Source organism: Schistocerca gregaria, chromosome 5, assembly GCF_023897955.1.
Source record: "Schistocerca gregaria isolate iqSchGreg1 chromosome 5, iqSchGreg1.2, whole genome shotgun sequence".
Taxonomy (NCBI): Eukaryota; Metazoa; Arthropoda; class Insecta; order Orthoptera; family Acrididae; genus Schistocerca; species Schistocerca gregaria.
The window spans coordinates 272,993,317-273,017,600 of record NC_064924.1 but is presented as its reverse complement, the minus strand read 5'-3'; the positions used below and the strand labels follow the sequence as shown (position 1 = coordinate 273,017,600).

The 24,284-nt window shown below is 40.4% G+C and overlaps 1 protein-coding gene across 1 annotated transcript in view; it reads right to left on the bottom strand.

The window, feature by feature from the left end:
* LOC126273316 (DNA-binding protein P3A2) overlaps positions 1-20,136 on the bottom strand; it is an 87,803-nt gene extending 67,667 nt beyond the window's left edge. Inside the window, exons 1-4 of the mRNA XM_049976861.1 lie at positions 20,075-20,136; positions 13,475-13,524; positions 13,235-13,359; positions 12,867-12,983 (exon numbers count right to left, since the gene is read on the bottom strand). Coding sequence (XP_049832818.1) covers positions 12,867-12,983; positions 13,235-13,359; positions 13,475-13,524; positions 20,075-20,136 — 354 coding nt within the window. The remainder of the gene's footprint in view (positions 1-12,866; positions 12,984-13,234; positions 13,360-13,474; positions 13,525-20,074) is intronic.
* Positions 20,137-24,284: the final 4,148 nt, after the last annotated feature.

The window sequence follows — 24,284 nt, the reverse complement described above, 5'->3', positions numbered from 1 at the left end:
ATTTTAATATCTACTCCGAATTTTTCTTTTGTTTCCTTCACTGCTTGCTCAATATACAGATTGAATAACATCGGGGAGAGACTACAACCCTGTCTTACTCCCTTCCCAACCGCTGCTTCCCTTTCACGCCCCCTCGAATCAGAACTGCCATCTGGTTTCTGTACAAATTGTAAATAGCCTTTCGCTCCCTGTATTTTACCCTTGCCACCTTCAAAATTTGAAAGAGAGTATTCGAGTCAACATGGTCAAAAACTTTCTCTAAGTCTACAAATGCTAGAAACGTACTCTGTATGAGCACCGAATTAAAAGCTAAATGTTGGAAAAGGTTTTCCTATTACAATACACAGGTGGGGCATGTATTACGAAAAAGTTATTTGTACGCTGAAATCTTTATGTAACTCATTCAACTACATATATGCAGTATTTTATAGTCAAGTGCGCACCTACTGCTATGCAATCCCAAAGACAACATTTAAATACCAGAACATTTAATCTTAGTCAAGTTAATAAATTCCATTATAAATTGTTTGGCAAGCAATTTAAAAGCCAAGTCATATCCATATCATCACAGAGCAGATCACGTAAGCAAAAACTTGTCAACTTTTGGGTAATGATGATCCCTCTATCTCCATCCTGGTCATGTGACTGTTTTACTACAAATGTACTTTTCAATATTGATATTAAGTTTGTAATTTGCAGTAATAACAAAAATTGCTTGTCATTAAATAACAAATACACTTATGGAATATGCCTTACTTTCATACACACCTGTGGAAAGGATACTGCAAGATAACAGGGTCATGCAAGATTTCTAACACAACAAATTAGAGCAAGAAATGAACTGATATGGAGCACGCAAAAATAAATACATACATCAAAAAAAGTTTTGCATCACTTGACTTCCGAGAGTTCCGCAACCTGACTGGGTTGCCTCCAAACATGTCTCCGACGATTGTCTAGTTGAAGGCATAAGCGACACTCATTGGTGAAGAGAACGAGATGCCAATCCTGAGCGGTCCATTCAGCATGTTGTTGGGCCCATCTGTACCACACTGCATGGTGTCTTGGCTGCAAAGATGGACCTTGCCATGGATGTCAGGAGTGAAGTTGTGCATCATGCAACCTATTGCACACAATTTGAATTGTAACACAACATCCTGTGGCTGCACAAAAAGTATTATTCAACATGGTGACATTGCTGTCAGGGTTCCTCCGAGCCATAATCCGTAGGTAGCGGTCATCCACTGCAATAGTAACACTTGGGCGGCCTGAGTGAGGAATGTCATTGACAGTTTCTGTCTCTCTGTATCTCCTCCATGTCCAAACAACATTGCTCTGGTTCACTCAGAGATGCCCAGACACTTCCCCTGTTGAGAGCCCTTCCTGGCACAAAGTAACAATGTGGATGCGATAAAACTGCAATATTGACCATCTAGGCATGGTTGAACTACAGACAACACGAGCCGTGTAACTCCTTCCCGGTGGAATGACCGGAACTGATCAGCTGTCGGACTTCCTGTGTGTCTGTGATACAATATCCACAGTCAATGTCTATCTTCAGGAGTTCTGGGAACTGGGGTGATGCAAAACTTTTTCTGATATGTGTATTTTTGTCAGCCAGTTCACTATCAGTTATTGAAATTGTTTAATTCTGTTTTAAAGTTACCCACATACTGGAAGAACAAAGACATATTGAGTATTTTGAAGTGCATAGACTATCAGCTGATAAAGGAAACTATGTTGTTTGCTTTTGAAAGTGTAGCAGAGTTTAGAAAGCTCATGTAGAAATCAAATGTGTTACATTCCAGTTAATTGCACCTATTTAATATTATTTGGGCTGTATCAGCCAAATGCAGACCTTTCAGCTATATGCCACTGAAATTTCAAAGCCATTATATTTGAGGGAAGATTCCTACTAGGTACTACAACACAGTCAACCAAATCTTGCAAAATAGCATGTGTGCACAATATGTTGATGTGCACATGAGGCATGACCCAGCCTACCTCACCACTACATGGCAGTTCTTGGCTTTGCTTGGTCCTTCTCAGAACTAGTTATCATGAAGTGGCATTTCATGTAGCAGTGTGACGTGCCACTGTTTCTTCCAGCATATGGTGCAGATTTTTTGATCAACACAGTTTTCTCCATTTTGGTAGAATGCTGTTTATTCCTCGCTTTTTGCCCATGGTTTAAACAAAGTTTAAAGGTACAACTGTTGCAATGAATCACATACACAAAAAGAGGGAGTCTAGTGAACCATTGTCAAAGATCTTTAAAACCTCATGTGAGTCAAAGACCTTTTTGAAAGAGGATGGTAGTTCTCAATGTCTATTATGCACCAAGATAATTGCTGGGCACTGCAAATTTGGTATAGAATGGCGTTACAGCACAACACACACAGAATTTAAAGATTTAGTTGGCAATTAAAGAATAAACAAGTTGGTGAATCTAAGAGGATACAGTGCTGCACAGCAAGCAAATCCTGGAGAGCTACAGAAGTTTTGCAAAATTAGTCTTTCACAACAAACAATAACTCTCTGCATAACTAATGGCAGCGTATATCTATAGGCAGTAACTGACAATGCCATTGCACTCTTGCCCCAAGTCGACCAATGTTTCAGATATGGCACGACTTGCAATTTATGTTCATACACGTGACAGAAGAACTATTAGATTTGGTGCCATTGACAGTCACAATGAGAGGGATCAATCTGCTCAAAACTGTTGAAGAGGCCATTGAAGCCATTGACCTGAATTGGAACATGTTGTTCTCAGTACTATCGATTGAGTGCCAGAGATTTTAGGGGGGTGGGGGGAGGGGGGTACAACAAAATAGTTTTGTTGTAGCACTGAAAACTCTTTGTTTTAAACCTGCAGATATGGAGGATGTCATTAAGTTGCTGGCCTGAAATGCAAATTTTCTAGTGGAATGAGTTATTAGATTGTTTCAACAGTTTTTGATGAAATTAAATGATTAGTATGGAGACATTATTTACTATAATGAAGTACGTTGCTTAAGGTTAAGGGCATACCGGGAACAATTATTTGGTTTTAGGCCTGTTATTGTTCAATTTCTATAGTAAAATGGATAGCAGGGACCAAAATCAGAAAATCCAAAATGGATTGCAGACTACAAATTTTTAGTAGACTTGACTTGCACACTTTAGCATCTGTAGTAATGTATTTCAAGGTGTGACGCAACTAGGCCTATATCTGAACTGATGGGAAAAGTGTGTGCATTTCAAAAGAAAATCTAAATCACATTGTGGAAGGAACAACTTCACACAAGAAACACTAGCCATTTTCCTTATGTCTCTGGTGTTAAAACGCTAATTTTGAAGACTTCATTTCCATGCTGAAAGAAATTCAAGAACAGTTTTCTAAACATTTTCATGACACTGTCAATCTCCCATCTACGTTTGAGATAATACTGAGGGCATTTTCTTTCCAGTTGAAAGCACCCCCTCTGAATTTTCAAATGGAATTGATTAATCTCCAGCGTAATTCCCGATTTTATGTTAAAACTGTACAAGACTTTTACTGTTTTCTTTTGGAGGAGCTACACGTCTCTATAATAAGACTGAAAAAGTGATATCTATGTTTGTGTGAATGAAAGGTATATTTCGATAACGAAACTAATTAAATCACGATTATGTTGTGTGTCACATACAATTTTATTGTATTTTCAGTGAACCAAAAATAATAAATAATGGTGGTTTTTTGTGATATACAGGGTGTGTCAAAAAGAATCCTCCGATTTGGCATGACTATAATTCTGAAACTAACATATGCAATGAATTTTGTTTTTTGATAAACTCAAAAAGTTTTTATTCATACTTTTTCATAGGTATTCAATATGCACCCCTTGAGATGTACGACATATGTCACTGCAGTATTCAAATTGTTCCCACACTGCAGCAAGCATGTTTCGAGTTACAGATTCCACAGCTGCTGTTATGTGATGTCTCAGTTCATTATCGTTGATGTTGAAGGCACATAAACAGAGTTTTTTGTAAACCGCCACAAGAAATAATCGCATATAGTCAGATCCGGTGACCTTGGATGCCTGTAATGTAAGGGTGAATCTTTTGGTCCAGTGTGACTGATCCATCGTTCAATAATCGTTTGATTTAAAAATTCCTGCACTTCCACATGCCAGTGTGACAGTGCCTTTCTTGTTGGTAAATGAAGTCATTCAAGTCAGTCTCCAACTGTGTGGGAAAAGGAAGTTCTCAAGAATATTGCGATATGTGCTTCCTGTGACAGTTCTCGGCAAAGACAAATGGACCATACACCTTTTCCTGTGAAATTGCACAAAATGCATTAAATTTTGAAGAGTCCCTCTCATGTGTACAACTTCATGTGGTTGCTCTGTACCCCATCTTTGCACATTATGACAGTTCAACTTCCCACTTAAATGAAATATTGCCTCTTAACTAAACACTGAGTGTGGAGGAAAATTGTCATCCTCCATCTTGCAGAAACAAAATACTGAATGCCCCATGTTGTTTGTCAACTTCATGAAGATCTTGCAGTACTTGAATTTTGTATGGTTTCATGTGTAAACATTGGTGCAACACATGCTGGACGGACACTGGGAGCATATTGAGCTGCACAGCAAAACTGATTTCTGTGAAATCCTTTTGAAACTGTGGCAGATGCGTTTGACATCTGTCAGAAACTCTGGGAAGGTCAAGCGATTTGTCTTTACACAAACAACCTGTTTCACAGGATTGCTCATGTGATAATCGATTGCTCTGTGCTGTAGGATGATCCACACCATACATAGTACGAAAGTCAAGCTGAATAGTTTTTTACTGAACCCACACTGCACAAAACATGGAACACAAAATGTTTTCTGTTGTACAGACACAATTTTTACTACACTGAATTTACACAAGTATCTCAAAAAACCTAACAGTTATGTGTTTTTAATTGAATGATTCTTTTTGATACACACTGTATTTTGTTGAGGGTTGTAATCAATGCAATATCAGTAGAAATATTGTAGATAGTATAGTTTCATTCACATGTAGCTTGCATTATTTCTTCCTTATTTCATGGCATGCAATAGAGACTATTTGTTTTTGTCTCTCTTTCTATATCTCAGTTTGAAACTTGTTAAAATTTTATGAGGAACACAACAGCATGTACAATATTTCTGATGTACACGAACTCCATTTTATTTTTGTAGGTGTATTTTCTTGTATCTACAGTCAGTAATAGCATAATATTGCTCTTCATAATGTGTACATAGCTTCAGATTTATCAATTTCCTACTACAGCATAGCACCATGTATGCCGTTCAATGTTCCTTGCACCTTCTCTGCAATCTAAGGCAATGTGTTTGCAGTTTCTCCCCCTCTTCTCATTCAGACAGTGTGGCATGGTAGTGGGAGAAGTTTACAGTCATATTAGAGAGTTCTGCACACATGTCCCAGTATTACAGTCAAAAGTGTTATGTCAAGGTGCCAATTAAACTCTCTATAGGCCATGTTATCTCTCCTTGGACTCATCCCCAGCCAGAAACAGAGTGTGAACTTCTGAAACCCAACAAAGGCCAGAAAAGAGGTGAATTATGACTGAAAATTAGTTCCAGTGAAGTATTGCTTCCATATGCTGACAAAAGGTTTAATAAGAGGATAAATCCTCCTAGCCTATCCACGGTCATATGTAGCAACATTGCACTGAAGCACCACATAAACTGGTATAGGCATGTGTATTTAAATACAGAGAGATGTAAACAGGCCAAATATGGCACTGCCGTTGGCAACACCTGTATAAACACCAAGTGTCTGGCACAGTTATTAGATCAGTTACTGTTGCTACAATGTCAGGTTATCAAGATTTGGGTGAGTGTTACAGTTGGCACACAGCGGGACACAGCAACTCCAAGGTACCAATGAGATGGGGATTTTCCTGTATGACCATTTCACACGTGAACCGTGAATATAATGAACGCAGTAAAACATCAAATCTCCAACATCGCTGTGGCCGGAAAAAGATCCTGCAAGAATGGGACTGCTGGTGACGACTGAAGAGAATCGTTCAATGTGACAGAAGTGTAACCCTTCCGCAAATTGCTGCAGATATCAATGCTGGGCCATCAACAAGTGTTAGCGTGTGAACCATTAAACGAAACCTCATTGATATGGGCTTTCAGAGCCGCAGGCTCACCCTGACTGCACGACACACCTTTATGCCTTGCCTGGGACTGCCAACACCGACACTGGACTGTTTATGACTGGAAACACGTTGCCTGGTCGGACGAGTCTCATTTCAAATTGTATCGAGTGGATGGATATGTTTGGGTAAGGAGACAACCTCATGAATCCTTACATGTCAGCAGGGGACTGTTCAAGCTGGTGGAGGCTCTGTAATGGTGTGGGGCATGTGCAGCGGGAGTGATATGGGACCCCTGATGACATGTCTAGATATGACTGACAGGTGACACGAATGTAAGCATCTGTCTGATCACCTGCATCCATTCAAGTCCACTGTGCATCCCAACGTACTTTGGCAATTCCAGCAGGACAAAGTGACACCCCACACATCCAGAATTGCTACAGAGTGGCTCCAGGAACACTCTTCTTTGTTTAAACACTTCTGCTGTCAACCAAACTCCCCATATTTGAAATTTATTGAGCATATCTGGGATGCCTTGCAACATATTGCTCACAAGATATCTCCAAACATTCATACTCTTACTGTTTTATGAACAGCCCTGCAGGATCCACGGTGTCAATCCCTGCAGGACCCACGGTGTCAATTCCCTCCAGCATTACTTCGGACATTAGTCAAGTCCATGACACGTCATGTTGTGGCACTTCTGCGTGCCTGCGGGGGCCCTACACAATTTTAGAAGACAGCTGTACCAGTTTCTTTGGCTTTTCAGTGTATTTTGAAAATCACAGAAAGCTTCACAGGTAAACAGCTATGACTTATTGTCAGTATATTTTCTCATCCAGGCGACCCACAAAACCCAGATAACAAAAAGTATGTTCGAAACCTTTTACTGGCACAAGGAAGTGCTGTGAAGCAACCAAATTAATACAGAAAAAACATTTTGAAAATATTATTAATTTGATAAATACATTCCAACTGTGTAGAAACTTGTGTGCTAATGGGAAAACCAGGCAAGACGACGACCTCCCCCCCCTCCCCCCCCCCCCCCCCCCCCACACACACATTACATGCTCAATAGTACTATCATTTATATGAGCTGACATCTCTTTATCACGCATCATTGAGTATATTGTTGTGGTATGGAAAACAATAATGAAACTGAGGTAATCTGCACATTCTACACCTCAGCCACCAGTATGGCAATGCATAACAATACAGTGCACTCATTTGAGGAGTGTACCGTTTGGCTGCTCCAGGCCATTGACCTACATCTGCATCTGCATCCTGCAAACCACCATGAGGTGCATGGCAGAAGTTACATTCCACTCTCCAAGTTATTAGGGTTTCTTCCTGTTTCATTTCATACGGGGAGTGGGAAGAACGGTTGTCTGAATGCCTCAGTGCATGGAGTAATTATTCTAATCTTATCCTCAGGATCCCTAAGTGACAGATACATAGGGGATTGTAGTATATTCCTAGAGTCACCATTTAAAGCTGGTTCTTAAAACTTCGTCAACAGTCTTTCTTGGGATATTTTACGTGAAACTTTATTAATAGACTTTTTCGGGATAGTTTATGTCTATCTTCAAGAATCTTCCAGTTCAGTTTCTTCAGCATCTTTATGACACTCTCCCATTCAGTATGTCAAGCGAGAAAAGTGAAAGCTAGGTTTCACATGATCAATTATTTTCAGACACCATGCTGGTTGGCATCAAGGAGGTCATTCTGTTCAGGATACCTCACCACGTTTTGAGCTCGGAATATGTTCTAAAATTTTACAACAAATCAATGTCAAGGATATTGGACAGTAGTTTTGTGGATCGCTTCTGCTACCTTTCTTGTTGACACAAGTGACCTGAGCTTTTTTCCAAGAACCGGGCACAGTTTTTTGTTCAAGGGATTTATGATAGATTGTAGTTAGAAGAGGGGCTACCTCAGCCACAAATTCAGTTTAGAGTCTGACAGGGAATCCGTTGGGCCCTGGAGCTTTGTTCAGTTTTAACGATTTCAGCTGTTTCTCAATATCACTGACACTAATTCTTATTTGAATCATCTTTTCAGTGGTATGAGAATTAAACTGCGGCAATTCTCTTGGGCTTTCCTTTGTAAAGGAACATTTAAAAATCAAGTTAAGCATTTCAGCTTTTGCTTTACTACCCTCAGTGTCAGTTCCTGTCTCCTTCGCTAAGGTCTGGACAGTTTGGTGTCACTAACAGCCTTTACGAAAGACCAAATTTGCAGCAAAATGGTCTGCAGCCAATGGCAAGTGGCCTCTGGTGGGGAAAATGAGCCAGCAGTCTTGTGTATGTTCTCTAAATTGTATTGTACTTATGCTGCCACACTGTGACTTTACAAGAAGTTGGTTTCTTGTGCCAGTGTCTTACTGTGTTTGGCATTAGAACAGAAACAAGAAGCTTTGCTTCCCAACACTGATCTATTGCTCGCGTCACAGAAGATGGCACTTCCACACAAAGGCGAAGCAGTGAAGGGATGAGAACTGCGTATGCCGCCGAACTGCATTGCTGCGGGCAACAGTCAGGCTCATTTGCCTATGGTACATCAGATCTACGAGGGAAACAGTAAATATTAAAACCAATTTCGGTCAGTCATCATGAGAGAAATATTAACTCACGTCTTGACGACACTGCCCCTACTGCTCTACAGATTTAGTCTGTGTGAAGTCAGGAGGCAAACTTTGTGAAGATACTAAGTACAATTTTTCTCAAAATGACAACTGTCTAACGACATGATCATTGAAACTGCTTGCAAAAATCATCATTTATTGCAATTTGAACTGTATTACAAGTAAAAATTTAATACGCAACGAAGTTAACTTCAAGCACAAATCAAAATCATTATATTTGCTTGACAACTGTTTCTACACAATAGGATTTCTAAAAATATGTATAAGGTTGTGTGTGTGTGTGTGTGTGTGTGTGTGTGTGTGTGTGTGTGTGTGTGACCAATTTAGCGTAATCACTGCACATAAAAGAAGAATTATGTGGTAGAAAAGACTAATGAAAAGACTATCAGAATACTGGTTAGTAAGTTGTCATTTTTCGCTGTTAATGGCCATTATCAGTGTAAACTAACTTGTCTGACATTGCAGTCAGAGATCGCATTTATAAGCAACTGAACAAGCAAACAATTAACCATCATCTGCGAATAACTCCAGGGAACGATGACCAATAACACTGAAAACCACCGATATCTCGACAAGTAACAGTTACTGTCATTTTATGGTCTTATCTGGTTCGTGCCTTGAAAATGACGGGGTTTACATGTGGAAATATTGGACTTTTGACAAATGTATCCAGCTGCATTCTTGTGTGTTATTAGAACATACAAAATGGTGGGAGAAGCTTAACTTCTAATTGGGCAATATGTTCAACATTACAGTCTGCATAATTCAAAGGATACAAAGTCCTAATCAAAAAGGCTAGGAAATTCTCATTATTATGTATGCAACTGATACATTGACAAAATTTTTTTAACCCACGAGTCTTTAAAACTAAGAAATATTATTACTTTCCTCCAAAGTCTACATCACAATACCACCATACTTTTACTTGAATATGTTTCCAATCGATGTAATTGTAAATTTACGACGATAAGTTCAAGGCTTATATGCATCATTACTTCCCTGTCAAATTATTCTTTCTGAAGCTTTTAAGCATGTCGCACACAAGGTGCCCACACTACATGTGGGGTGTTGCCTATTGCCTCATACACAAGTGATTCAGTGAAAGTTATCTTTATTTTTTTTTCCTCTCCCGCATAGCCTTATTCATTGCCCAAATAAATTCAATATGTCTAAACTGACAGTGTTACGTGGGTAAATGTAAAACTGTGTGACCCCTTTCACACGCAAGGAAAGTCAAGTTTGTACATTCTGTGACATGACCTGTATAAATTAACGAACTGCAGGAAATCGGGACGAGTCTGGTTTACACTACGCTTAATATTTTTATTTTTAAGCCAGTGAAGACTACCTACTTCTTTGGTGTTTATACTTGGTGTTTTCTCTGTAACAATTGAATTATAACTGGCAGTGACCGACTTCGAAGCAAAGTACGACAAGAATTGTGAATCACGTCACGAAACTAACAGTGTTCATTCCCAAATGGTAGTCACTGCTGTTTTTCTTACACATAAATACAAGTTTACTCTCAGAAACAAAACCAGAAGAAGAGTCAGCATGCAAAATAATTATCCAAGAACCTACTCATATTCCTATTAAAAATTTAAAATCGACAGCGCCATCACTCATTTTCCAGCAGATCTTCCTGGAAAGATTCTAACTGACCCATGTTTCATCAAGATAATACACTGTTGAGCCGTCACCTCTTCTTGCATCATGAATCTTTATATGGGATGCAGTTCATGCTGCACCTATGTCACATCTTTGAACCAAAACCTCTTCTTAACATATCAGGAACGGTCTTTTAAAATTCTTTACATTGACGAAGCGCTTATCACTGAAGCTAATTTTCTCCTGCATAACTGTAACACGTTTTTGTGATGTCAGGCATTCATCATTCACATGGAGCACTTTAAAACATTGTTGTTAAAACCATCCATTTGTGTTACAGGTTCCTTGCGATTTCGATGCTTTCCAGACAACACGAAGCCAAGTTTTTCTACTGTTCCTACAGCTCTGACAGTTTCGTTTACAATTCTCTTTTACAGTTCTCTTGCTGACATCACATGGTTCTGCAGTCTGTTCTTGTGTCTTCAAATGTCAACAGTAGGAGACCTGGTTTCAAAATCACATTTGAAAAAGCTATAAATGCGGTAAGTAATCTCCATCATCTGCTTATGAAGCACTTCACATTTAATGCTGTCACCTGATTTTTTTTTAGTGGCATTTAAACATTTACAGATACACATTTACACCTATACTGGAAAAAAAAAACCAGACACACGCCTCCCAGTTGAACAAATAATTCGCTTATCACAAAGTACGGCAACAATGAAGCATGTAGGAGCGAGATTCTCACTGTCTAGCTGTAACTTGGTGCTGGCCGCTTGGGAAGAGAATGAATATTACTGGTTGCCAGTGGCTAGTGGAGGGGGATGCGCAGAACGGCTGAAAACTGGACCACCCTCCAACGTGATGCAGACTATAGTTTTCAGTAAATGCCCATGACTATCAAACAATATTTCTAGTGTTGCCACACTGATGAAGATGACTTGCAAACTTGCCAATATGACCAACATCATGACACGAAACATGATTATATACCTGTAAAAGTATTTCTGAAGCAGACAACATGTGATGAAACCTATGTTTGCAGTAATCTGAACCATCTACAGACCAATGGATGAAGTGTTTAGTGTCCTGTCAACAACAACTTCATCCTAGATGGAGAACATGATCGAAATGCAGAAGGAAGTCTGCCTTAGACTTTCAAAGAAACCATTACAGCATTCTCCTTAAGCTATTTATGGAAATCACGAAAAACCTACATCAGGGTGGCTGGACAGAGGATGTATGTGAAGCCTTACTCAGAAGTAATGTTTTTCTCTTGCTCAAGTACTCCATTCCTCCAACTCTTCTCTTTAAATTGTGTGTGAAAATGAAACAAACTCTACAGATAATCCTTGACACACAAGACATCCCCAATCACACCAGGTGCCAAAAATTATCAGCATTTACTTTATATCTAAAAACAAAGATGATGTGACTTACCAAACGAAAGCGCTTGCAGGTCGATAGACACACAATCAAACACAAACACATGTTTGTGTTTGTTTGTGTGTCTATCAACCTGCCAGTGCTTTCGTTTGGTAAGTCACATCATCTTTGTTTTTAGATATATTTTTCCCACGTGGAATGTTTCCCTCTAATATTTCCTCATCATTTACTTTAACACATTGCTCCAACATCTAATTCTGAATGGTTTTTTACCTTTTGGAAGTATGTACCATCAAACACGTGCAATTAGTATTATACCCTCAACCCTCAATTAAGCTCATAGGAGGAACTTTCCTAAGTGATGAAAAACAAGAACTCATATCCAATTTTTGGAAAGGCGTTTGAAGACACACACAAGTAATGACTCCAAACTCAATGTGCAGATATCTTTCTCTGGAGCAGTGATGTGTGATGATCTGAGACCGCCACATTATTTGGAACACAGATCTTATAAATGCTTTAAATTTTTTGAGTGATCGATCTTCTGACTTGTTTGATGCAGCCTGCCACAAATTCGTCTCCTGTGCCAACCTCTTCATCTCAGAGTAGCACTTGAAACCTTTGTCCTCAATTATTTGCTGGGTGTATTCCAATCTCTATCTTCCTCTAAAGTTTTTATTCTCCACAACTCCCTCTAGTGACATGGAAATTATTCCGTTATGTCTTAACAGATATCCTGTCATCTTGTCCCCCCTCCTTCTTAGTGTATTTTTATATATTTCTTTCCTCCCTGATTCTGCAGTAAACACCCTAATTCCTCTGAATACACACAGACAAAAAATACTTATTTCTCCCCAAACTATTTATGAGATAAACATATTGCCTCAACTTATATTTCACTCCATTATCTTCCTCTATTATGTGCTGATATACTACTAAAATTTTTACCAAAGATAATCAGCCACACACTGCACCTTCTATTTTCTGAAGTCATCCACACTCTATCACTGTGTTACCACGGATTTGTTTCTACCTATAGATACGCTTTCACTTTTAATCAGAGAATCCTAAAATTAAGAATCAAGCAAATTACATTCTTACCACATCTTCTAGTGGTTTAGCCCCAAACACTTTGAAGCTGTTTTGGGGCTTGCCAGGCGTTGCTACAACTACAACAGCCTGCTGCCCTACCCTCGTCGCAAATTCATCGATTGTTTGCTGCAAACAGGAATAATTAATTTTAAATTTAAGTTTACTGTCTTTCTACAATATAACATGCATACTATTGCATGCCACAGTATTATGAAAAGTTACATAAACAAAAGAATAAATTCATCCTGCTATAAAAGTAACCAAGGTTGCTTTCTTGTCATGCTAGAACACTGCACACATATTTAATGAGAATAACACACATGAATATTTCTTTCCTATATCTTTGCTGGAAATGATGAATGTATTTTCCAACATACCCGTAACTTTCGAAGCAATCTATTCTGCTGCCTCTTCCTAATTGAGGGATTGGTCTCAAATGAGTGTGGTCGTTTGCGTTTCTTAGCCGATACTATGGCCGCTGCTGCTGCTACTCCCACAGGGCCTGTCAGCAAGAGCAAATAAATATATTGAACCACTGCATCTCAGTGTCAAAGCAGGATTCACTGAAGCCACAGCATTCAAGTGTTAAGGCCTATGAGTTGCTCCTCTGAAATTACATAAATTGATGTCCGACACTTCAATAAACTGTATGACAAATTTTATTATTCTGTATAGAAGATAATTTCATGGAAATGATTAAAAATGAACTTCTACACTGTTACTTTAAAAGTGAACACACACCATTTTATTGACTATGCAGACAGCACTAGCAATTAGCGAATTGTTACTTCATATTTCTTAGTAAAAAGTGCCACAATTTGTCATTTCAGATCAGGATATCAGTCCACAGCAGAGAGCGTACAGTGCAGTGCAGAAGTGGGAAGCAGAAATTTGTCACAATCAAAGTGAGCAAGTAAGTACAACCTTGTACTTTTCTTTCACTAATAACACACCTATTGTCACAATCCCACAGTTTTCTGTCACCAGTTCAAAAATGTGAACAATGGAGCTATTTCTGATACTGCCATAGTGACTCAAAACGTGAGAACATTTCAAAGAGTGCATCAGTTTATGAAGAGCGAATCAACGATCATGTAGGGCTATGACTAAGAAATACTGAGAATGAGTAAAGTCATGGTTCAACTATGTTTCTGCTCCACCAATCTGTATAGTATATTCAACACAGCCAGATAGAAATCTCCCCATGCAAAATCATTATAATTCAAAAGCAATTTTTCCCAACAAAATCATACAAATTTTTTTTTTTTTCCACGGAGGAGTGATATAACGTGTGATTAAAAAGTAACTGAAATTGTTTTTCATAAAGAATATTTACTTATTCTTCAACATCAACTTTGTCCCCTTCAAAGTAATCCCTCTCAGATATAATACACTTTTGCCAGTGCTTTTTCCAATCTTGGAAGCACTTGTGGAACTCACTTTTCATTATGGTTTTCAGCTCCCTCAGTGATTCTGTTTTTATCTTATCAATGGTGGTAAAACGACATCCTTTCATGGCTCTCTTCAGTCTGAGGGATACAAAGAAGTTGCAGGGGATCATGTCCAGTAACACGGTGGCTGAGGCAAAGACTCATGAACAAGCAATGAGGTGAGAGCAGGAGCATTATTGTGATGCAATTTCCAGAAGTGGTTTCACCACAATTCTGGTCATTTCCTTCAGGTTCCTCCACGCAAACAGTACATAACTTCAAGGGGGTATTACTTATGGTCTGTACGACCTTAAGACAGGAACTCATGATGCACTATCCCACTTCAATCAAAGAAGACAGTGAGCAGAACCTTCACAAGTGATTGACCTTTGCGATTTATTTTCTTTGTGTTCAGGTAGTTTCTATTGGAACAACTGAGTCTTGGTTTTGAAGTCTAACAAGTATACACACATTTTGTCATCTGTTATAACGTTCTTTAGTGAGTCTGGATCATTGATTTCACTCACCAGGTTCTGAGTGATGTCTAAGTGACATTATTTTTATATTAAAAACAATGATTCCAAGACTTACCAAGCGGGAAAGTGCCGGCAGACAGGCACAATGAACAAAACACACAAACACACACACAGAATTACTAGCTTTCGCAACCGATGGTTGCTTCTTCAGGAAAGAGGGAAGGAGAGGGAAAGACGAAAGGATGTGGGTTTTAAGGGAGAGGGTAAGGAGTCATTCCAATCCCGGGAGCGGAAAGACTTCCCTTTGGAGGGGAAGAGGACAGGTGTACACACACACACACACACACACACACACACACACACACCACACACACACACGTGTGTGTGTGTGTGTGTGTGTGTGTGTGTGTGTGTGTGTGTGTGTGTGTGTGTGTGTACACCTGTCTTCCACTCTCTACACTAAAAAGATTATTCTGTGACAGTGTTTTGTAAGTGAAGACAATTCAGAACAGGGGCCTCCAGTAACAGTGAATTGGAAGAACTATATACACAAGTTATACAATTTGTTCCAGCCAAAATTTTGAGAGCCACAATTCAGCAGAGTAACAACCATAATCTACAAAGTTGCGGTTGTGATGCAAACGTTCAAATACTATTTCTTCTTCATGCAAAATCAGATTTTGCCAATAGGACTGAGTTCAAGCTCACTAGATTTATCTTCCAGGAACTTACTTCAGTGAGGTATGTCATACACAAAAATCAGAATTCACAAATCTCACCTAGCAAGATAGCTGACAGTTACAATTAACAGCCCTTGCAGATACTTGTCACTTATGGGCCTTACAACCTCAAAGAAGCTAAAGGTGTCTGAACAGTCTTTACTGAAGGATTTCAATTACATTCACCAAAATGACGTGACTATTTTAATCAGAATAAGCCGACTCACTGGTCATAGAAACTTGATTTCATGCTTTTACCACCATCTGTTCATCTGTTCTTACAATAAAAAATGGTTCAAATGGCTATGAGCACTATGCGACTTAACTTCTGAGGTTATCAGTTGCCTAGAACTTAGAACTAATTAAACCTAAATAACCTAAGGACATCACACACATCCATGGCCGAGGCAGGATTCGAACCTGCAACCATAGCGGTCACTCGACTCCAGACTGTAGTTCCTACAACCGCACGGCCACTGCGGCCGGCGTTCTTACAATATAAAGCAACAACTGCTATATGCTGCCTGCATAATCAACTTACCTGGTATTCAAGTATCATCATATAATGACTGCAAATCATTTCTATGGAAATTCATGCATAGGTTTAGGCAGCATTAAAAGTAAAGAACATGTTATTTTAGTGAGAGTTACCATATTACCTGTTACTTGAGGCAATTTGAGTGAATATGTACTATGTATCTGTAAAGTAATGAAACTGTGTGTGCACAAACTTCTTTCGTAAAATTGACACACCCTGTCAGTTTATAAAATAAGACAAGTAACGAAACATTAATTACATGTTAATGAGTGACTGGCAAGGATGAAACATCCTGGCAGATTAAAACTGTGTGCCGGACCGAGACTCGAACTGAGGTCCTTTCGCGGGCAAGTGCTCTGCCAACTGAGCTACTCAAGCAGGACTCACGACCAGTCCCCACAGCTTCAATTCTGCCAGTACCTCATCTCCTACCTTCCAAACACCACAGTAACTCTTCTGTGAAGCTTGAAAAACTAGTACTCCTGGAAGGAAGGATATTGCGGAGACATGGCTTAGCCACAGCCATGGGAATGTTTCCAGAATGAGATTTTACTCTGCAGAGGAGTGTGTGCTTGCCCGCGAAAGGCAAAGGTCCCGAGTTTGAGTCTCGGTCCGGCACACAGTTTTAATTTGCCAGGAAGTTTCATATCAGCGCACACACCGCTGCAGAGTGAAAATATCATTCTAGAATGACAAGAATGTTTGCTAAACAAAATGTGAAATGTTTCTGGTCAAAAGATGTTTCAAAGTTGCTGTTCATGGAAGTAGATCTTGTACAAAAAACAGAACTAGCATTTACAGAAACAGTCTCCTTACTTTACAGAAACAGTCTCCTTACTTTACAGAAACAGTTTCCTTACTTTACAGAAAAAGTTTCCTTACTTTACAGAAACATGTCTTACATGACAAATTCAAGTGTTTTGGTTGGGTGAGAGAGAAAGGGGGACAATCTGACTACAATTTCTGATGAACATTTGGTATCACTCATAAAATTTATTCAACTCTCCAGATATAAAAAACAAATGTAACAATGTTTAAACACCCACACTCATACAAAGTTTTAACAAACATGGCATGCAAATCAAACTATTACAATGAAATAAAAATTGACTTAATGTTACCATGCACATTTGTACAAAAATGACTAGCGGTAAGTATCACTTATTACACTAATACTTAAGACAACACTAAAAACTAAACTGTTAGTAAGATCATTAGTAACTATTTTGCAACTAACCCCATTGTTTTTACTAAATAATAGCGCAAGAATAGATACAAATGGTAGCTCTACTAAGATATAAGGCAGATCCCGTAATGACATTTTTCCTAGGATTGAGTGAACCAATCAGGGTAAGTCCAAATAAGCAATTTAAATGCTCATGCTTTTCAGTGGCTAGTATTTATAATGAAATGCTCGATTGATTGCTTTATGAGGAACAAATTAGGATATGAATCTCAGTAACTTGAATGGAAGAAATGTGGGGAGTGGAACTCTGCTACCTTCTGAATTAAATGTATTACACTACAAACACTCAAGCCCGTGCAAAGTTTGAGGTAAGCATGTTTATCAACCAATCAAGCTCCTGGAGACCTGGAAGGCTCAGGTACAATGTACAGGGTTAATGGGAGATATTCAGCATATGTGGATTTATGGGACATTGATATGCCAATACAGATGAAACACTACTGATAATACTTCCATTGTAGAGGCAGGCTGATAATAGTGGAGCAAAGGAACTCGCATGACATCTGTAGCCCATGTGCCATGCACAGTTACACCTCCACCTACACCTATTTACATTAAGTATGGCTAAAGTGACAATGGCATGGACTCTTCAATCACAACTGCTTCTATTAATTTTAATTCGAGGAAAATAAATTGCACAGTTTTGGAATTGAAGATAAGTTAATGGAGTTGGAAGATAAAAAAACAAATGTGATACAATAGGGTTATTCACACGTAAAAAGTGAGGCCAAACATAATTAAATTCAGTATACATGTTTCATTACAAAGAAAACAACAAAGTGGAAATTCCCGAGTAGGGTTTATCGCAAAACAAGAAAATTAGAAACTATATTCCCGATCCTGAATGGGTTTCACAATGATAAAGCAAGATTTGTTAAAAATAAATAAATAAAAATAAAAGACATTCTATGAACATTTCGTAAGTCTGGACATCAAAGTGCCTACAATCTGACGGGACAGAAGAAAACCACTATAGAGTTACAGCAGCTGGAAAACAGCAGCAAATTTCACTACATGACGATAACAGTTCATTTTAAAGCAAACCAAAGATGGCTCTTATACACTATACCAGAAATGGCAAGGGTCACACAACAGTAGAAAACAAATAGAATGTTGGGGATTAAAACTGCAACACCAATAAGGTTAGTAAACAATGAAATTTTGCTTACTGTGTATACAGTGTGCCAATCACATTGTCTTCTACTGTTCCATTGCTGTTTTACAACTGTGAGCCCATGTCTGTATTACTTCATCACTGCTTCAGCTAACACAGTAGTCATTTCTGTTGTTATAATTTCAAATGAGCAGGAGTAGTACAAAATAAATAGCAAGTTATGTGAGAAATAATTTATGATCTGTGCAAAAAAAAATTACCCAGATTCCAAGCTAGCAACACAGTCTCACAATGAGGCAATTGTCTCCAAGATAATTATTAATCAAATAAGCAGTTAGCATGAATCAGATGCAACTGCACTCTTTATGCTTTGAGTAGGTTTTTTTGTGGAGTAATACTTTTATGATACCACACACAGTGATATAATGAAAAATTTATTTTATTATTGTTTATAACAATGACTTAACACACATAATGTAAGTTTATTTTATCGTCATTTAATTAAACTGCAATCAAACTGTCATTTTGCTAATACATGTTACCCTTGGTAACAAAGGCAGCTATTCTTTACACGTGTACAAAGTGCGCCACATGCCCGCTCATGTCATGAAAAATGGTGTGCACCCTTGAAGATTAAATTTGTAGATGATCTGGGGGTATACAGGTGCAAAATTTGGTACACAGAGTTGGTAGCAATATAGGTCTAACCAGACTGGTTACCAAGGTGAAATGAGCCCGGGTAACAGGTATGGGCACATCATTCCATGCTGCTTCAACTCTATGCTAAGTTTGTCAGCCAAAGTGACTGGTGAAAGGTGGTATACTAGATTCTGAGCAACCAACCACTAGATGTTTTCAATGGGTGAAAGATCTGGAGAACCTGCTGGCCAGTGCAACAGTCTAACAACCTCTGTACTGAGGTAAGTGAAAGCAGCAAGGCAACATGCAGTCTTGTGTTATCTTGCAGAAACATAGTGTCAGGAGACCTCCTAAATAACGTACAACCACTGGTCTTAACATATCAGTAATGTAATGACTGCTGGCCAAATTACTAGCTGTAAAAACCAAACCTGAGGTGATAGTGTTGTGTATGCAATGGCACACCATACCATCACAAAAGGTATGACAATGATAAATGGAATATGGCAATTACTGCCATCCTGGAAGCCCCCACTCAAGGATACATTCATTGTGGTGCTGTACTCAGAACCACGACTCGTATGGATGGATGTGGAGCCACTCCCGTATACAGTGTTGTCGAGCATATCACTGTTGAGACACCCCTCTTTGCTGTTGCGTGATTGGAAGGTGTAAAACTGGTCACTGTGCAGCTCAAAACGTCATAAAACAGTGTGAAGAAATAAGCCCCTTTCCTGACTCAAAGTAGCTGACATTGATGTACAATCTCTCACAGCAGAGCAAGCAGTGTGTGTCCTCTCAGGTGCTACTGACTTGGAGCTGCTGCATCATCTTTATAGATATGTCAACATTTAAAAAATCCATTAAATAATGTGCTGGATAGTACAAGCAGGGGAAAAGGGAGTGGGGGGAGGGGGAGGGGACAGCGGGTTATGTGCATGTGAGTGGTAGTGGCAGGATATTTTGATGCATTGCTACACCAGACATTACTACAAATCAACCCAAAATTGAAAAAATGCAGTATATTCAAAGATTAATACAGAGCTTTTTTTTACCTGTTAGAGTTTGATGTTCTCAGATCAGCACTATATTTCTGAAGTATAAGTTGAAGGCCCATGTTTTGAACGAATACTCTAGTTGCCCCCTTAGCAGCTAGCAGCTCCTGATTGTTAAAATTTGTTTTGATGCCATGTGTTTGTGTGTTTAACTAGCACACCCATTTTTGTTCTCACACAACCATGCTCCGAAGCTACTTTAAAATCACCAACGTTTTCTTTAACAAACATCTTGCATCGTCACTGCATACTAAAGAGAAGTTGTGCTCAACAAGGAATGTCATAAATAAAAATTCTGCATTTGTTGCCAAACTTTCATCTTACAAGGATTCAGCAAAAACTTAAATTCGTGTTTGTGTCCCTCAGCTTCAGTGTACGTCAACAAATTTTGCTTCCCACATATTTATGGCAATTGTCTCTTCCATCAGACAACTGAAAAATTTCAGCTATACACACTACTACAAAGTGCGTGTGAATCAGATTTGGAGGAGCGCAGTTGTCAGGGCCATGCTTTCAAGTATTCTTCAATAAATTTTTTTAACAATTCTCGGTTTCTTAACACTGTCACTAGTCCCTGTACTGTTGTCACACACTTTTGTTGCACCTGAAATTCTTTCATTGTTTATTTCAAAATCTTTTTAACATATTTCCCTGACACATGCCTAGTATGCACTAGAAAATAATTCTACATTAATGTCTTTACGAAAAATGCAATAAGCACTTGTTAACACGTCACACGCACACAAATATTAACCACCAAACAGAGCTTGACTGCAATTTGTCATCGCAACACAACAAAGACATCTCTAGGAGCAGCTTATGATTAGTGAAGATAACAACTGCGCATGATATACCACTTCATATCTAGTTATACATTATTAAGGGTGAAGTCCTATACCATACATGGTATTTGGTGAAATGAGAAGTCTACAAAGGGCAGAAAAGGACAAGTATACCAAGAAATATTGTTGAGAATTCAAGTTGTAACGAATGGCTTTCTCTTGAGCACCCTTTTGGGCACTTTATATGCTTACTCTTATAAATAAAAAGAATTTAAAAAGTATTAAGTTTTGCTACATCATAAAGTCCTAATTATTGAAGGAAATTCATAATTATTTGAATGATTTGTCATAGTTGGCATCTTTTTGTTATGTATGCCCCACTGAACCCACCAATTCTATATTAACATGACAGCTGTAGGATCTCTACCAATGCAAGCAGCAATATCACAGAACAAAAAACTGCATTCTTGATAGGATGCGTCTTTTTAGTATCAACTTAAAATACATTTGGTAAAGGTTTCTCCTCCTTACACAAGGTATAAAATGAACTTCTCAAAAATAAACAACATTCAAATGCAATTTCTGAATGAGAGACCTTTTGCGTAAGATTTCCTTGTATACAGAATGTAATTAGCATCACTCCTGTCTGCCTGGTGTAGTTGCACTGAAATGCTAATTATTGGCATATTGCACTATGTAGTGCGCTTCATGTAAATTTGACATTTACGACGTGTCGCTTTGACAGTTCTGTCATTTTAATGGCCAGCAGTACACAAAAAACTTGGTAAGGACCACAATGGAACTAAAAAAGAAACTGACAAGTTTAGCATCTTAGGAAATGAATGTTATGAAGACATGAAGGAGCAATATGAAGCAATAGTTGAAGTCCATAATGCTTGGAAGCCTCAGTCCAGTAACAGATTTCAAATGGTTGCTGGTGAGCCAAGAACTTGTTTCCACAATCTTATTTAATGTGAAATAACTCCTAGCATAAAGCCCAGTCTCTTGTCATCCGAACACAGTTAAGGATCTATGAAATACAAGACTGTAGAATGCCTATCCGATAATGTAAGATGCATATGTTTCATGTGACAGATTTCAGACACATAATGGAGGTAGAGGTGTGTGTGTGTGTGTGTGTGTGTGTGTGTGTGTGTGTGTGTGTGTGTGTGTGTGTGTGTGTGTGTGTGTGTGTGTGTGTGTGTGTGTGTGTGTGCGCGCGCGCGCGCTCTGTTGTTAATAATGACAACATTCTGCCAATGTGCTAAGCAAGAGCTAAGGTCAGAATCTCAAATTCTTTGTGCCTACTAAAGCATGTATATGCATGCACAGTAGATGCATACATTTAACAATGACAATTGTACAATATGTTCACTATACATATGTTAATTAGTTGTGGAAACTAACATCTGAAACATTAACAGATGTACAGAAAATACCACACACACATTTTCCAGCTGAATCAACAGTATCAAAACACTTACATATTATCAACTATGTATCTCCCTGTAAATAAACTACTGTAAAGAAGAAAAACATCATGCTTCTATACTACTCAATAAGCAAGTAAATGCAAATAAAATTAAAAAACCAAAACAATCATGACTGTTAAAACAGCGCCTCCCAACATGCATTGCGAAGACTCCACCACAGACCTATCCATTTCCAATGACAGCCGCAGTGCGTGTAAAATGGCTAAAATGTCAACAGATGAGGTATATAAAAGGCATACCTGATGGAAAAAAATTAACTGTAAACGTAACAACACGGATCATGTAGTTATTTCTAAAAACTGACGAGAACCCACTATATAATAAACAACTCTATTCCAAAATTATGTCCAAGATTGAGAAATAAACAGCCATTCCTGGTGAAGAAAATCAACTGCACAAGGAAAGTGATAACCAACCTCCCCTTAATCATCTTTGGAAGACGTTACATGAAATCACATCACACTTATGATGAAATGCATATAATGTAAAGATAACAGAAGACAGTGTGATTTAAACAGTTGCCATTCTCTGGGATAGTTAATAACACGAAATAATTTTTAACTCTGAATAATTTTTCAACATGAAAAGGTGCATGGGGGGAGGGGGCAGAGGGGGGGAGAGGGGGGGCGGAGAGGGGGGGAAAGGGGAGGAGAGGGGAGGAGGGGGGAGAGGGGGGTGAGAGTGGGGAGAGGGGGGTGAGAGTGGGGAGAGGGGGGAGAGAGTGGGGAGAGGGGGGAGAGAGTGGGGGGTGAGAGGGGGGGGAGAGTGGGGGCGTGAGAGGGGGGGGAGAGTGGGGGCGTGAGAGGGGGGGGAGAGTGGGGGCGTGAGAGGGGGGGGAGAGTGGGGGCGTGAGAGGGGGGGGAGAGTGGGGGCGTGAGAGGGGGGGGAGAGTGGGGGCGTGAGAGGGGGGGGAGAGTGGGGGCGTGAGAGGGGGGGGAGAGTGGGGGCGTGAGAGGGGGGGGAGAGTGGGGGCGTGAGAGGGGGGGGAGAGTGGGGGCGTGAGAGGGGGGGAGTGGGGGCGTGAGAGGGGGGGGAGGTGGGGGCGTGAGAGGGGGGGGAGAGTGGGGGCGTGAGGGGGGGGAGAGTGGGGGCGTGAGGGGGGGGAGAGTGGGGGCGTGAGAGGGGGGGGAGAGTGGGGGCGTGAGAGGGGGGGAGAGTGGGGGCGTGAGAGGGGGGGGAGTGGGGGGCGTGAGAGGGGGGGGAGAGTGGGGGCGTGAGAGGGGGGGGAGAGTGGGGGCGTGAGAGGGGGGGGAGAGTGGGGGCGTGAGAGGGGGGGAGAGTGGGGGCGTGAGAGGGGGGGGAGAGTGGGGGCGTGAGAGGGGGGGAGAGTGGGGGCGTGAGAGGGGGGGGAGAGTGGGGGCGTGAGAGGGGGGGGGAGAGTGGGGGCGTGAGAGGGGAGGGAGAGTGGGGGCGTGAGAGGGGGGGGAGAGTGGGGGCGTGAGAGGGGGGGGGAGAGTGGGGGCGTGAGAGTGGGAGAGGGGCGTGAGAGTGGGAGAGGGGCGTGAGAGTGGGAGAGGGGCGTGAGAGTGGGAGAGGGGCGTGAGAGTGGGAGAGGGGCGTGAGAGTGGGAGAGGGGCGTGAGAGTGGGAGAGGGGCGTGAGAGTGGGAGAGGGGCGTGAGAGTGGGAGAGGGGCGTGAGAGTGGGAGAGGGGCGTGAGAGTGGGAGAGGGGCGTGAGAGTGGGAGAGGGGCGTGAGAGTGGGAGAGGGGCGTGAGAGTGGGAGAGGGGCGTGAGAGTGGGAGAGGGGCGTGAGAGTGGGAGAGGGGCGTGAGAGTGGGAGAGGGGCGTGAGAGTGGGAGAGGGGCGTGAGAGTGGGAGAGGGGCGTGAGAGTGGGAGAGGGCGTGAGAGAGGGCGTGAGAGTGGGAGAGGGGCGTGAGAGTGGGAGAGGGGCGTGAGAGTGGGAGAGGGGCGAGAGGGGAGGGGCGTGAGAGTGG